Raw genomic sequence first — 15,653 nt, 5'->3', positions numbered from 1 at the left:
AAGGGGAATCCCAGATCCCAGCCTGCTCTTAGGCTCTTAGTCTTTGGAGTACTTGGGATTGCAAGCATGTACCACCATGCCTAGTTTGGGAAGAGCTAGACCGTTAGGCATGGAGCCAGGGAGCAGGAAACAATGTCTGAAGCACCCAAGCAAGGGAGTAGCAAGTGGGCAGGGCCAAACTCCCTGGGCAGAACCCACTTCCTACTTTACTGAAGTACTGCAGGAGTCAGGCGGGGCTGGGCCTCCCCTTTCTGTCTTCCCCTTCACCTCTGTACAGAAGGCTCTGGCGCCCTGGCCTGGATGCTTCCACTGAACAGGATGGAGGACGAAGAAGGCCCTGAGTACGGGAAGCCAGACTTTGTGCTTTTGGACCAACTGACCATGGAAGACTTCATGAAGAACCTACAGCTCAGGTAGATGTGAGGTGGGGGTGCTGGGGTGCTGGGTTTCTTTCCTTCCTTCCCCCCTTCTCATCCATGCAGATTTGAGAGAAGCAAGGAAGGTACCCTGGTCCCATCGTCAGGAATGGGGACAGGGCTATGCATACCTACACAATACAGGCTGAAATGATAGCATCTCCAGGAGATCATGGGCACTCAGAAAGTAACCAGCTGTCAGAAATGGAGCTGCCCACTCGTCCTCGCCACACCCTAGCTGACAAGCCCAGAGTGTGATGACCCCTGAGAAAGATGGTCAAAGGCATGGGGACCAGGAACTGTACTGCATTTCCTCTTTGTAACCTGCTCGTGTGGGACCTGACTTGAGTTTCCTAAGGAACTCCAAAGCGAAGTGGGCTCCACCTCAGAATCGCAATAATCGAAGCAAGCTGACATGATGCTCTGGTCTGGGAGTTGATCATGGGAGGGGTCACAGGCTATGACTACAAGAATTGACACAGCAGCCTGCTTTCCCAAAGAAGAAGGCAGGGAGGGGTCTAGGAGCTAGAAGCATAGCATGTCAAATGGCCTTGTGTGTGGCTAGACTTCATGCCTGCCTCCTAGGGAGATCTACTGTGTGCTAGGATGTCCCTTCGAGAGCAGTTGAGGACCAGGAATCTTATTAGGCACAGAAATGGAGGCCCCGGGCTGACACATGGAGAGCACTATCCAGGAAATGAGTTCCACGCTATGTTGGTCTACCTCATTCTCGTGAGAAGCAAGCTCAGAGCACGCCCTCCCTTGCTTTGTACGCAGAGCCGAGGAGGACAGTGGCCTCAGCTCACACAACTCGTAGTCCCTGGGAGTAACTTGTCAGAAGGGGCAGAGAAAGAGGAACCCTGAAGAGGTCTGCCACGGGTTGGGCGGGCCCCACACATGGAGGATAGTTGGGGCCCCAAGGAGCAGACAGGCTGGTGCTCCCAGAGCACAAAATGCAAGAGAGGTACAGCCCTGGGCGTCTGCTCACTTGTCCCTTGGTTTGTGAACGGAAGGGTGGAGGAGTCTGAGATGTGCTTGAGAGGGGCGGTGGCCATGGCTAGGGGGTGCAAAGACTAGCAAATCACCACCCTATGATTTGGGTGGGGCAGGGCGAGTCCCCTTCCGGATCTGGTCCTGCCTAGACTCTGAGACAGGAAACAACCAAGGCCCCCTGCTCTAGAAGAGTCCCCCTTTCTCAGCCTCAGCCCAGCTGCTCTGCAGGGGTCACCTGGGACCAGCCCTGATTCTTGTGAAAGACCCAGGGTTCTTTCACAAGTCCGTTACTTTTGTGGAATGGATATCCCTGGTCCCTGAGACCTGAGCATCCTGGCAGCAAGCAGTGTGGACCACGCCCTTTTCACTGTGCTGAGGACCGCTCTGGGTGGCTCTGCTTACTCAGGATGGCACCAAGGGGTCTTCAGTCAATGAGGTCCCTTTTCTCTATGCTCTTTCGGGGAGAAGATGCTGGCTGCTTGAGGCCTCCCATGTGGGCCTCTCATGGACGAGAATACAGAGGTCTTGTTCTGCTATACTCAGGTTTGAGAAGGGCCGTATCTATACCTACATTGGTGAGGTGCTGGTATCCGTGAACCCCTACCAGGAACTGCCATTGTATGGGCCAGAGGCCATCGCCAAGTACCAGGGCCGGGAGCTCTATGAGCGACCACCTCATCTTTACGCTGTGGCCAATGCTGCTTACAAGGCCATGAAGCGCAGATCCAGGGACACCTGCATCGTCATCTCAGGTACCTGTCCCGGTGAAGCAGGTGCCGGAGCCATGCCTGATTAATAAATAAGGGTGTTGGGGCTTCCACGTCTATGGGTTGGACTGGGACAAGGATCTGGGCTAGGGGTACCCCACCCAGTTGGTTCTTTCATTTCTCGTCTTCTCGGCAGGGGAAAGTGGGGCAGGGAAGACAGAGGCCAGCAAGCACATCATGCAGTACATTGCTGCTGTCACCAACCCAAGCCAGAGGGCTGAGGTAGAGAGGTGAGCACTTGGGGGTCCCAGCCGGGTTGAAACTTCTTTGCCAGGAGAAGGGCCTTGGACTAGAAAGGAAAAATAAAAGAAGGAAGAAAGAATAAGAAAAAAGAAAGGTAAAGGCCAGCCTAAGGCACTTTCTGTTGGGAAGGCTCCAGGCTCCTCCCCAAGTTGTAAGGCCACACCAAGGACCTTTCAGACATAGGAGGTGAGATCCAGCCAAGGTATGTATATGCCAATTGGTGGGGGGAGGGGGTGGTAACAACAGGTAGTTATCAGAAGTGTCTCAAAGCTGGACAGGGAATATCTTGAGGAGCCCACAGAAACCTGAAGAAATTGGCAGTCTAGTGAGAGGGTCAGTCAGGCACACAAATTCCAGCTGCCTGATCCAGACAATGGGCTGGTCTGCCTGGCCCTGTACTACTCCTCATCCAGACCCTGCAGAAGTCTGAGCCTGTCTCTTCCTGTCGTGATTGATGTTGTGGTAGAGGCTGGCAGGACACTTGTAAGACACATGTCTCCCAGCATGTAACTGTCACTACTACCTCTCTGTAGAGAAAGATCTCCTACCAAACAGATGGGTCACAGGGAACAGGCACATAGCATTTGCTGAGCACCTGTCCTGGTCCCAGAGCTACCCAGACAGCGTGTGTGACACCAGGTCTTATGGCCGGGGAAACTGAACACGGTGGACCACTAAGTCACTCAGTGGCAGCTCAGCTTCCTGGCCCATCCTGAGATGCTCTGACTGTTTTCTGGATGGGGATGTTTTCTGGATTTGCACTGAGCCCCCAGCCCCTCCATCCACAGGGTGAAGGACGTACTCCTTAAGTCCACCTGTGTGCTGGAAGCTTTCGGCAATGCCCGCACCAATCGCAACCACAACTCCAGCCGCTTTGGCAAGTATATGGACATCAACTTCGACTTCAAGGGGGATCCCGTTGGAGGACACATCCACAGCTACCTGCTGGAGAAGGTGGGCAGCCTGGCTGTGGAGACCCTTCCCCTCCATGGAAATCCTCCGAGGATTGGGAACACAGACTTGATGTTGCGTATTAGGAAAACAGAGTTCTTAGTGGCCTTTCCCTGGGCTTCTGTGTCCCCGTGGTGCAGCATTCTTTCTCCAGCTTCTGGCCACCTGGGTAGCACATGATGGGGTCTCTGGAACAGGTACCCCACCCCCAGACTGGAATCCAACCATCCCTCTTGCCTCAGTCTAGGGTTCTCAAGCAGCATGTGGGTGAGAGGAACTTCCATGCCTTCTACCAGGTAAGCCTCTGAGTGGAGAGGGATAAGAGCTAGCAAACAGGAGAAGCAGGGAGGGGCAGGAGGCTGGGCCTGTCCTCCATCCCTTCCTCACTGCCCCCAATTACCCCGCCTTACCCCACACTAACCTGCCCCCAACCACTGATCTTACTCCCCTAACCTCTATCCCAAACAATACCTTACCCTAGACACCGAAGGGTGGGAGAGCCTTGAAAGATGTCCCCAACATGGGACATCCAGAGAATACGAACATGCCCTGGGACAGTTTTTTTCTATGGTTTCTATGTCTGAGTCATCCTGTGTCTGTTGGGGGATGGGATTGGTAGAGGGGGTCCTAACTAAAGAACTTCTGTGCTTCAGTTGCTTCGAGGCAGTGAGGACCAAGAGCTGCAAGGACTGCATCTGGAGAGAAATCCTGCTATGTATAACTTCACACGCCAGGGAGCTGGGCTCAACATGGGTGTGCACAATGTGAGGGCAAGGGGTACAGGTCTCAGTCAGACTCAGGGAGTGGACAGTGATTGGCTTAGGGCAGATATGGGGTGAGCAAGTGAGCCAGGGATGGAGAAATGGGGATCCATAGAGGAGAAGAAATGGGGTGAGCAGGTACCAGAGATGGAGATCTGAAATCTGTTAAGGGCAGGTGTCCTGGGCCCATGTTAGCCTGGGTGGTAAACACCTTCTCCCCTAGGCCTTGGACAGTGACGAGAAGAGTCACCAAGGAGTGATGGAGGCCATGAGGATCATTGGCTTCAGTCCCGAGGAGATGGAGTCTGTCCGTCGCATCCTAGCCGCCATATTGCACCTGGTGAGCTTGGCTTGGAAGACCTGGGAGGGCTAACTCCCTGCCGGGGAGCCTCCAGAGGGGAAGGCTTGGGCTCACTGGGGATGTTCCAGATGAGCTGCCTCCCTCCTCTGTGGAGTCTGAGGTGACAATGCCCAGGAAGGGTCTGGAACAGGCTGTGCTCCTTAACAGCCGAGCCTTAGAGATCAAGCCTCTGGTATCAGGCCTGTTAGCTATTCCTCAGCAACTACCGGCTTCAATTCTCTTTGAGAGGCCCCAGTTGAAGGCTTTAGAACTCTGCCATGTCTGTAGTCCACAGTGATTAGTATACAGTACCATAAGTGGAAGCTGTGACTCCCATAGCCACACTCTCTGCCTTTCTTCCCTCTCTCCATCCAAAGGAGAGCTAGACTCCTTGGAGACATGGAGCCTAGCCTGTTTCATGGTCCCTTTGTCACCAGGGAAACATTGAGTTTGTGGAGGCAGAGGAAAATGGACCACAGAAAGGAGGCCTGGCAGTGGCTGATGAGACCCTGGTAGGACACGTGGCCACGCTGACAGCCACCCCCAGAGACCTTGTTCTTCGAACTCTGCTGGCTCGAACAGTGGCTTCTGGAGGCCGAGAAGTCATTGAGAAGAGCCACACGGCGGCTGAGGCCAGCTATGCCCGGGATGCCTGTGCAAAGGTATTCCCAGAGCGGTGGGAAGGAGAAACTGTGGAGGCGTGATAGGAACGGTGGGCGGGGAGCACAAAACACCATGCTCTGCCCCAGGCCATGTACCAGCGGCTGTTTGAGTGGGTTGTGGACAAGATCAATAGCATTATGGAGCCCCGGGGCCGGGACCCTCGTCGCGATGGCAAGGACACTGTCATTGGTGTGCTGGACATCTACGGCTTTGAGGTGTTCCCTGTCAACAGGTAGGCAACACAGTCAACCCCATCTGTGCCTTGGACCCCGTAACCACTGTGGCCACCAGAAACTTTGGTTACTCCAGGAAGAAGAAATGTTTAGAATTTCCTTGAGTACTCTGTTTGCCTTCTCTGTGCATTCAGCCAGTTAGGTAGTTTGATGGCAGGAAAATTTGGGGTGGCTCACCCTTCTCTTCTCTCTCTCTCTCTCTCTCTCTCTCTCTCTGTTTTTTGTTTGTTTGTTTGTTTGTTTGTTTAGAGACAGGGTTTCTCTGTATAGTTCTGACTATCCTAGAACTCACTCTGTAGACCAGGCTAGCCTCGAACTCTGAAATCCCACTGCCTCTGCCTCCCAAGTGTTGAGATTAAAGCCACCACTGTCCTGGACTTGCTTTATAGACCAGGCCGACCTTGAGCTCCATCTGCCTTGGCCTCCCGAGTGCTGGGATTAAAGACGTGTACCACTACACCCAGCCTTTCACTTCTCTTGATGGTGGCTCCCAAGTCTAGGGCAGGGAGTCGTAGGGTGGAGAGTCTGTAACCTACAGTGCAGAGACGTTAGAAGTGAGGCTGCTGTCCAATCACTACCCACCTCCCAAGGAGTGAACACCCCTCTAAGGTCCCACCCTGCCCCCCAGCTTTGAGCAGTTCTGCATCAACTACTGCAACGAGAAGCTGCAGCAGCTCTTTATCCAGCTTATCCTGAAGCAAGAGCAGGAGGAGTACGAGCGAGAGGGCATCGCTTGGCAGAGCGTGAGCACAGCAGCTGGGCTGGGGGAGGGGAGTTGGCGGCAGTCAGGGAGGATGGGGCCTTTGGAGCCTCAGGTGAACTGGAGGATGCTAAGGCAGCACCATGCTGGGGGACATGACTGGCTGGTGTCAGGAGTTTTTCTAGAGCCCCCCTTCTGGCGGTCTCTACCTCAGATCGAGTACTTCAACAACGCCACCATTGTGGAACTTGTCGAGCAGCCTCGCCGAGGCATCCTGGCTGTGCTGGATGAGGCCTGCAGCACGGCAGGCCCCATCACCGACCGGATCTTTCTGCAGACCCTGGACACGCACCACCGCCACCACCCACACTATTCCAGCCGCCAGGTGTTTTAGCTGTCCCAGGCTGTGATGGCCCAGAGGGTGGGGCACCCAGAGTTCCGAGGCTATGCCTCCTGGGGCTCTTGGACAACTTAGCCTGATGTTGGCCTAGAGTCACAGTTACCTCTGTCCAGCAAGGGTGACTGTAGGACTGTCCCTTCCTGTAAACGACAAAGTTGTCCCCGTTGTCTGTGTCTTACCCTGGCCTGTCCCATAGCTTTGCCCTACAGACAAGACCATGGAGTTTGGCCGAGACTTCCAGATCAAACACTATGCAGGGGATGTCACGTAAGTCCCACCCTAAAATCCCAAAATACCCACTATAGAGCCCTACTCTATCCTTGTTATCTGAGGGACTTTCAGGTTGGAAGGTGAACCCCAGAAAGCCAGAATCCTGCATTACCTTTCTTTTTCTTTTTCTTCTCTTTCTTCCCTTCTTTCCCCTTTCTTTTTTTTTCTGTTTAAAGATTTATTTATTTACTTATTTAGTCATTTATTGTACATGAGTACACTGTAGTTGTCTTCGGACCCACCAGAAGAGAGCATCAGATCCCATTACAGATGGTTGTGAGCCACCATTTGGTTGCCGGGAATTGAACTCAGGACCGCTGGAAGAACAGACAGTGCTCTTAACCACTGAACCATCTCTCCAGCTCTCCTTCTTCTGCCTGCCTTCCTTCCTTCCTTCCTTCCTTCCTTCCTTCCTTCCTTCCTTCCTTCCTTCCTTTATTTCTTCTTTCTTTTTTGGTTCTGGCGATCAAATTTAGGTCCTTGTGTGTATGGTAGGCAAGCACTGTACTCGTGAGCTGTATCCCCAGCCTTTATATGATCTACGTAGGTTGTTACTACAGAGCCCAGTCTAACCAAGAACCTGTGGTTTTCCCACCTCAGCCTTCCAGTTACTGGGATTCTACCATCATGTCCTGGTTAAGATCTTGCATTGATAATTAGTCCTCAGGTGATGGCTCACTGTGGTCCTCCGACAACTTCTCCTAGTTTGCTTTCTATTGCTATGATAAAGACAATGACCAAAAGCAACTTTGGTAGGAAAAGGTTGCTTTCAGTCGCATACTCCGTTTGCAGTTCATCCCTGAGGGAGACGGAGGCAGGACCTGCAACCCAGGCCATGGGGAGACGCTCTTGATGCTTGCTTCCCTTGGCTTCCTCACCTGCTTTCCCACACAGCCCAGGACCACCTTCCCAGGGACGGCTCTGCTCACAGTGGTCTGCACTCTCTCACATCAACCAAGAGACTGTCCCAGGGCTAGAGAGATGGCTCCGTGTTTGAGAGCATTGTCTGCTCTTCCAGAGAACTTGGGTTTGATTCCCAGAATCTACATGACAGCTTACAACTGTCCGTAACTCTAGTCCTAGAGGATCTGCTGCCTTCTTCTGGTCTCTAGGGTACCATAGACACAAGCGATGCAGAGACATATACCCATACACATAAAATAATGATAAATGAATGAATCTTTTAAAAAAGGTTATATCCCACATTATAAAAAAGAAAATGTCCCACAGACTTGCGTACAATCTGATGGGGTCATTTTCTTAATTGAGGTTCCCAGTTCTCGGACAACTCTGGCTTGTATCATGTTGATAAAAACTCTCCAGCACACTGCCTCTGAGCATCAAAGCCTCGATTTTCTTTCTGGAGTTGCCATGACAACTGATAATTTATCTCTCATTTCTCTCTAAAGCGGATTTGAGGCAATTTGGAGAAATACTGTGTTTGATGTAAGCTTCCCAAGGAGAGGAAACAGACAATCGTCTAGCTGTTCACAGTAGCCCATGCCTTTGATCTTCATTGGTGCTACAAGCAGAGCCAATATTTATCAATAAACTTTCTAGAAGTCCAAGAACCAGATAATTGTTCAGGGCTTCTTATGTCACAAAGTTGAAGTTCATCGTTACTGTAATTGCTGGTATCTATAGAAACTCAGTAGACTCGGTGCAAGCATTTATTGTACACGGAGGAGCAAAGAGATAAGAAAGCTTTTCCAAAGCCACCCAGTGCATATGTGGAAGCGGTAGGATTTGGTGCTGGGATGCTTGGCTTCAGGCCTTAACCTCTGAGTCCTTTCCCAGGAGGGAAACTTGTCCTGAGGAGTACAGGTGTAGGTGACAAGGTGAATGCAGATGTGAGGGACCCAGCAGAGGGTAGCAGGCTGGAAGAAATCAGTCAGGAAATTAGAGACAGGTGGCAGAAGGTGGGGGCCTTCTTGGTAGCCTGGCCCTTAATCTACTCTCCCACTCTGGTCTTGGTCAGGTATTCTGTGGAAGGCTTCATTGACAAGAATAGAGACTCTCTCTTCCAGGACTTCAAACGGCTGCTGTACAATAGGTGAGCGTGACTTGCTGGGCCAGGACTAGACTCTTCAGGGACTTTAGGGTCTAATCCCTACTTAACTCACAGACAGCCTGAGGTCCAAGACTAAAACTATGTTGTTACATGAGCCGTACTGGGTCAGGTGGGCTTTGCCCTGCCAGGGTATCTGGGTAAATGCAGCACATGTCTTCAGCATGGATCCCACCTTGCGTGCCATGTGGCCAGACGGGCAACAGGACATCACAGAAGTGACCAAGCGTCCCCTGACAGCCGGCACACTCTTTAAGAATTCCATGGTTGCCCTGGTGGAGAACTTGGCTTCCAAGGTATTACCTTTCCAACCCTTCTCTGTGCCCTGGGCACACATCATGGAGGGGCATTCTTGTTCTCTCCATTTGAACCCTGTCTGCCCTACTAGGGACAGAGCAATGGCAGACTTTGAAGCCAGCATAGTCCTAGCCCCCTGCTTCTTGGGTAAGGCTGGGAGTCACACAAACAGGAAATTGGCATTAAGCTTTCTTGAGGAACTTTGGGCCAAAAGTCAGAGGAGCAATTGGTGGGGAGGGTATAGAAGGGTGTGTTAACCACAGAACATCCAGAAATGCCAGCCTCTCTGGGAAGACGGGAGGAAGTGGGGGTGGAGGGCTCCTATCTCCTTCCTGGACAGACCTAGCTCTGAGCCCTGGCTAGGCTCCAGGCCTCTGGGAGCCTTGTTCTGCTGGGATGTCACTTGTCTCAACTCTGCTATCCCAGGCCCTTGGGGACCAGAGAAGCCCTGACTTCTTGAGGCAGGACCCACAGAAGTGACTGGCTCAGGCCCCTGAGCGCCCCCTTTCCCTACAGGAACCCTTCTATGTGCGCTGCATCAAACCCAATGAAGACAAGGTGGCTGGGCGGCTCGATGAAGCCCACTGTCGGCACCAGGTTGAATACCTGGGACTGCTGGAGAATGTGAGGGTCCGCAGGGCTGGCTTTGCTTCCCGGCAGCCCTACCCTCGATTCCTGCTCAGGTACAAGCTCCCACACCCATTGCAAAGTGAGCCATGGCCTCCGTGTGGAATTTAGGGGGCGGGAGCAGAGAGACCCTAAATAATGTCTTACGTCATTATGCAAATTAGAGCCAGTGCACCTCCATCCCCAAGGCACCAAAATGTCTGTGAGAAAATCCTGGAAGATGTGTGTGAACACATGTGCATGTGTGAGCTTCTATGTGAGGGCACACGCCGCAGGCATAGGAAGAAGTGGTGAGGGCATGCCCCCGCAGTGCCACAGCTGTCCCAAGTGCATACTGGCATGATTTCAGCTCTGAGAACTCCTAGTCCCCCTACATTCTTCCCAGAGCTGATGAGGGAGGGGAACTCGTGTGTACTGCCTGATGCTAGGTACCCACCATCGTGTCCTGTGGTGACAGGTACAAGATGACCTGTGAGTACACGTGGCCCAACCACCTGCTGGGCTCTGACAGGGAGGCGGTGGGCGCCCTGCTGGAACAGCATGGCCTGCAAGGGGACGTGGCCTTTGGCCACAGCAAGCTGTTCATCCGATCCCCAAGGACGCTGGTCACTTTGGAGCAGAGCCGAGCTCGCCTGATTCCCATCATTGTATTATTGCTGCAGAAGGTGAGAGGAGAGGATGTTAAGTGCACCCCCCCCCATGGCGGCGACGGGTTTCCACACGGATTGTGCAGAATATGCCTCCCCTATCCCACTCCTGATGGTGTTCCTGATATTTTGAAGTCATGTGTGGGTCCCTGGCTACTTGACTTGTAGGATGTTCAGTCTTAGTTCTGATGGTCACATTCTAGGCATGTCCTCCGTCTCCAGGAGCCATGGAGAGAATCTCCATCCCCTCCTCTCTCCCACACAAGCTTTCTTCCTAGGGCATCTACAAGTGCAAACTTACACGTTCTGGTATAGATAGATGAGCTCCTCTCTTCTGAGAGACTGCAGAGTTTGTCTGTCCTCGAGGGCCACATGCCTACCCAAGAACAAGCCTCCAGACAGAACTGGCTCTAAAGAGCAGAAGGCATGGAAGCCAGCCTTCTGGGAGACAAGACTCAGGAGAGCTGAGGGGCTATACCTAGAATCAGGAGGCTAGTCACTTGGCTGGTAATGACCCCATGTCTACTCCATGTGTTCTGTCCAGGCTTGGCGGGGCACCCTGGCTAGGTGGCGCTGCCGGCGACTAAAGGCCATCTACACCATCATGCGCTGGTTCCGGAGGCACAAGGTGCGTGCTCACCTGATGGAACTGCAGCGACGCTTCCAGGCTGCGAGGCAGCCCCCACTCTATGGCCGTGACCTCGTGTGGCCAACACCTCCTGCTGTGCTGCAGCCGTTCCAGGACTCTTGCCGTGTTCTCTTCAGCAGGTACCATCCTCAGCCCACCATACGATTTCCCAGCCAGCCGGTATCCTTTGAATACTTGAGCCTGGCTGGGAGACACATCGCTGATCTCTCCACCCTTCGTCAGCAGGAAGATAGGGCTGAGTGGCATTCACTGGCCACCCATGTACCATGGCTGTCTGGGCACTGAGCTGTGCTAGCGTCATTCATGATCTTCACAGGGAAGTGAACTAGTCAAGACAGGGAAATGAGGACTCCATGTTGGTATGGCTGTAGGAGGAGTTCTCCAGAAGGAGAACACAAAGCGAGTGTCAGAACAAGAGATGTTTGATGCTAAAGGTTTGGAGGCTGTCTCCTAGCTACAGACTCTGGGTACAAAGGACCAAGGTCAGAGAGGTAGACAGGGATTAGGACCCAAAGGGCAGTCAACATCAGATTAAGAAATGGCTCTTTGAGGTAAAGAGCTTAAGAAGAGATCAACAAGACAGGCATCTTCTGATCTCTGTCTTCTTCAAGGTGGCGGGCACGGCAGTTAGTGAAGAACATCCCTCCTTCAGACATGACCCAGATCAAGGCCAAGGTGGCTGCTATGGGGGCCTTGCAAGGATTGCGGCAGGACTGGGGTTGCCAGCGGGCCTGGGCCCGAGACTACCTGTCCTCTGTGAGTATTGTTCAGGTCCAGGGAAATGGGAGTGCTGAGAATTGACACTGCCATGGGTTTTTTACCAGCTATTCTGTCCACCCTGGGGTTGCCTAGCCTGTTGAACCCTCTTCTTGGCCCTGCCCTAAGGGTTCGTGCTTTTGGTTTTGGGATTTTTCAACTGTATCACTTCTTGGAGTCTGCTGAGCAGTCCCTGACCACACACTGAGAGTCCTGTGTTTTCAAGTATAACTGCCCCTCATATTCTCAGTTACAGTGCCCCATCAGTCACAAGCACCACATATGCACGCGCACATGTGCACTCACACACACACACACATGCACACACGCACGCACGCGCGCACACACACACACACACACACACACACACACGCACGCACGCACGCACGCACACACGCACCAATACTTCCACCACCCCAGCTCCCTTCACTTTCACCTGACTTCTGTAAGTTTGCCGTCTCTTGTCACTTGCCTTCTGTTGCTATGATAAATACTGTGACCAAAAACATCTCAGAAAGACAAAGTTCCATTTCAGTTTACAAATTACAGAGCATCATCCAGGAAAGCAAAAGTAGAAACCTGGGGCAGGGTCTGAAGCAGAAACCACGGAGGAATGCTACTCACTCTCCCTGGCCTACTCGGCTATCATTTTAGGCACCCAGGCCCTCTTGCCTAGGGATAACACTACCCACAGTGGACAGGGTCCTCCTACATCAGTTAGCAACCAAGAAAATGCCACATGGATGTGGCCACAGGCCAGTCTGGTGGAGGTAATTCCTTAATTGAAATTCCCTCTTCCTGGGTGTGTCAAGTTGACAGTTGATGCAAACTATGACACCATCCTGGGTCTCTGTGTGGTTGGGTGAGACATGCAACCCACTCTTTTCCAAAGGCTTTCTCCAGAACAATGCATATAGGCCAGGCCAGTCAGGCTAATGTACAGGAAAAGGAGACAGGCTAGTCTGTCAAAACAGTGAGGGTTCCGTGCCCTTTGCTTTCATAGAAGCCATGTTCAGCTGTTTATCTATGTACAGCAGCACACACATGGTGAAGGGTAGTTGTGGTGTTTTGATGAGAGTTTCTATCAATCAAGCATGATCCCAGACCCCATCCCAAACACCCCTTGTTCCATCATCTGTCCTCAGGACACTGACAACCCCACAGCCTCTCATCTGTTTGCTGAGCAGCTAAAGGCACTTCGGGAGAAGGATGGCTTCGGAACTGTGCTTTTTTCCAGTCATGTACGCAAGGTTGGTACTTGGCCTAGAGGTCATGGTGGGACAAAGTCTGGAGGGACTCAGGAAAGAGACCTGAGACAGCCTTGGCCCAGGTCTGGTTGCTTCTGATACTCTAGAAACCACCATCTGTGGTCAGCCAGTGAAGAAAGAATACAGAGAGGGAGCAACTGTTGGGTCTGGAGCAGGATGGGTGGGCGGTACCAGCCTGGGCTCAGGCAGCTCTTCTGCAGGTGAATCGCTTCCGCAAGAGCCGGGACCGGGCCCTTCTGCTCACAGACCGGCATCTCTACAAGCTGGAGCCTGGACGGCAGTACCGGGTGATGCGGGCTGTGCCACTGGATGCGGTGAGCACTGTAGCCATGCTATATCACCTGTAGTGTGTCTGTGAGGGCCCCGGAAGCCTTTACCTCTCCTCTCCATGGTTTGCTATTGATGGATAACAGATAACAGATCATCCTTAGCCAATGGATGTCAGCACTCCTCTGACAAACCTACCGTGGCTTTCTCTCTCAGGTTCCTTGACCCCACCACACACACACTTCACACCTTCATGTTCAAGCCACGCCAAATGGTCCCTCTCTCTGCCTTTGCTTTTTTAGGGGGTCTCCTACCTGTGTAGATCTGGGCCCTCACCAGAGCTTTCAGTCACCTCCTCTGGGATGCCATCCCTTCCTTCGCCTGGCTCTATGGCTACCTGGTCCTTAGCATGGCATTTTTTGTTCCCAATATTTTTTTCTCATAGGGCAGGGAGCAGCCAGGGTCAGGGATCAGGCTGTGTAACATCTGAGTCTCCCACCTCTGGTGACTTCATTGCTGTGAGAGTCAAAGGACCGTTGGTGTCACCCACTGTGATACAGTGACTTCATGCCAGTGTGGCAATAAAAATGTTCCCAAAGTAAAATAAGCCAAATATCAGCTCTCCAGTTGCAGCAGCACACAACAAGAATGAAAACTTTTCTATTATGGCGCACACTTCCACTGCATGACCTCATGCCAATCTTCCCCTCTGTTAGCAGGGCTCAGAGAGGGAAGTCAAGGATGGCGGGTGGGTGGCTGGACACTGGAGTGGACACTCCCGCCAAGGGCAGTGCTCCCCAGGTGGTGCTCCTCCAGGAAGGAAGTGTTTAGCTTGATGTGACCCTGATCCCAAGTTGTCTTCTCAGGTGACAGGGCTGAGTGTGACCAGTGGAAGAGATCAGCTGGTGGTGCTACATGCCCAAGGCTATGATGATCTTGTAGTGTGTCTACACCGGTCCCAGCCACCACTAGACAATCGAATTGGGGAGCTGGTGGGCATGCTGGCTGCACACTGCCAGGGGTGAGTCTGGGGTCATTCAGGGATGTGGGCATACAGAGCTCTGTCACTCTGACCCTCTGCTCTTCCTGTTGCAGGGAGGGACGAACCTTGGAGGTCCGTGTCTCTGACTGTATCCCACTGAGCCAGCGTGGTGCCCGGCGCCTCATTTCTGTGGAGCCCAGGCCAGAGCAGCTTGAGCCAGATTTCCAATGCAGCCGCAACACCTTTACCCTCCTCTGGCCAAGCCACTGAGCAAGCTCAAGGCAGTCTAGCCTGGTCTCCACATGGTTCAAAACCCCAGGTCTTAGACCATACGAAAGGCTAGAATTTGTTCACTCTTACCTGTAACATCATAAAATAAAGATGTTATATTTGTGCCCAGTGTGTCTGAAACTGCCTTGGCCAATTTACCAGTCATTCCCTGATAATGCACTGTGGGACCACATAAACTAAAAGAGGAGGCCAGAGGTTTCAGTCCTGAAGTGAGTGAAAAGACCTCAGATCTCAGGAGACCCTAACCAGAGGTAGGCTAGACGTAGAGTCCATGGTCTGAGTGAAGCATTCGCCATTAACATGCTTCCCTACACACCCAAGGCTGCTGAGTCCTGATTGGCCATGTAAGGGACAGTATGACATGGTTTCTTGACCCTGAAACAGGCAACGGTGTGGGTCTCCATGAGTGTTGATGGTTGCTGTGGATGCAAGGCTTGTTTGTAAAATAGCATACAGGTTCCTCCTGGGAGGAATGTCCTCTCTGCCAAGGTTAGTGACTTCATGATAATCTGAGACAGCACAAGTTTAGGAGACAAGGGTGTCAATGTCTTAACAAAATGGTAGTGTTGGTGTTCAGGAATCTCCACACAAACCGTATGAGCACTGATCTCAGTTAAACAAGAGTAGTCTATTGAACACACACCCTAACACTGGTCAGACAGGGACATAGCTCAGAATTATCTGAACAACAGACATCTTCTATCAGCTTATAAAGGAAAGAAATACAAAAACCACAATGAGTTCATATACAAGTGCCATCCAGTGGTCAGCCCTGACTCAAGATATTTTAGACATAACAGTTTATTTTGACCTTTTATTTGGTGGGTCCTATATAAAGCTTATTTCTTTTCTTTTCTTTTCTTTCTTTTTGAGACAGGGTTTCTCTATATAGCCCTGGCTGTCCTGGAACTCACTCTGTAGACCAGGCTGGCCTTGAACTCAGAAATCCGCCTGCCTTTGCCTCCCAAGTGCTGGGATTAAAGGAATGTGCCACCATCACCCGGCTGCTTTGTGGAATTTAAGATTAGCAAAGCTCACACAGAACTTTCAGAACATACAGAACA

General features: G+C 52.1%; 1 protein-coding gene across 2 annotated transcripts; it reads left to right on the top strand.

Moving 5' to 3' along the window:
• The first annotated feature begins 204 nt into the window (after positions 1 to 204).
• Positions 205 to 14,697, top strand: Myo1g (myosin IG). 2 transcript variants are annotated; one of them, XM_052197992.1, is made up of 22 exons: positions 205 to 413; positions 1,953 to 2,161; positions 2,313 to 2,406; positions 3,208 to 3,373; positions 3,613 to 3,666; positions 4,024 to 4,134; positions 4,355 to 4,471; positions 4,909 to 5,133; positions 5,221 to 5,366; positions 5,996 to 6,110; positions 6,282 to 6,452; positions 6,664 to 6,734; positions 8,716 to 8,790; positions 8,969 to 9,101; positions 9,619 to 9,785; positions 10,187 to 10,394; positions 10,921 to 11,144; positions 11,637 to 11,781; positions 12,927 to 13,031; positions 13,250 to 13,363; positions 14,183 to 14,337; positions 14,412 to 14,697. In XM_052197992.1, exons 1-22 carry the CDS (start codon positions 301 to 303, stop codon positions 14,566 to 14,568), a joined length of 3,075 nt encoding a protein of 1,024 aa, XP_052053952.1. In that variant the 5' UTR covers positions 205 to 300; the 3' UTR covers positions 14,569 to 14,697. The 2 variants fall into 2 exon arrangements, with proteins under 2 accessions (XP_052053952.1, XP_052053953.1); XM_052197993.1 differs by lacking the exon at positions 6,282 to 6,452.
• The last annotated feature ends 956 nt before the right edge of the window (positions 14,698 to 15,653 follow it).

Source organism: Apodemus sylvaticus, chromosome 11, assembly GCF_947179515.1.
Source record: "Apodemus sylvaticus chromosome 11, mApoSyl1.1, whole genome shotgun sequence".
Lineage (NCBI taxonomy): Eukaryota > Metazoa > Chordata > Mammalia > Rodentia > Muridae > Apodemus > Apodemus sylvaticus.
This window is presented reverse-complemented; position numbering and strand designations above follow the sequence as displayed.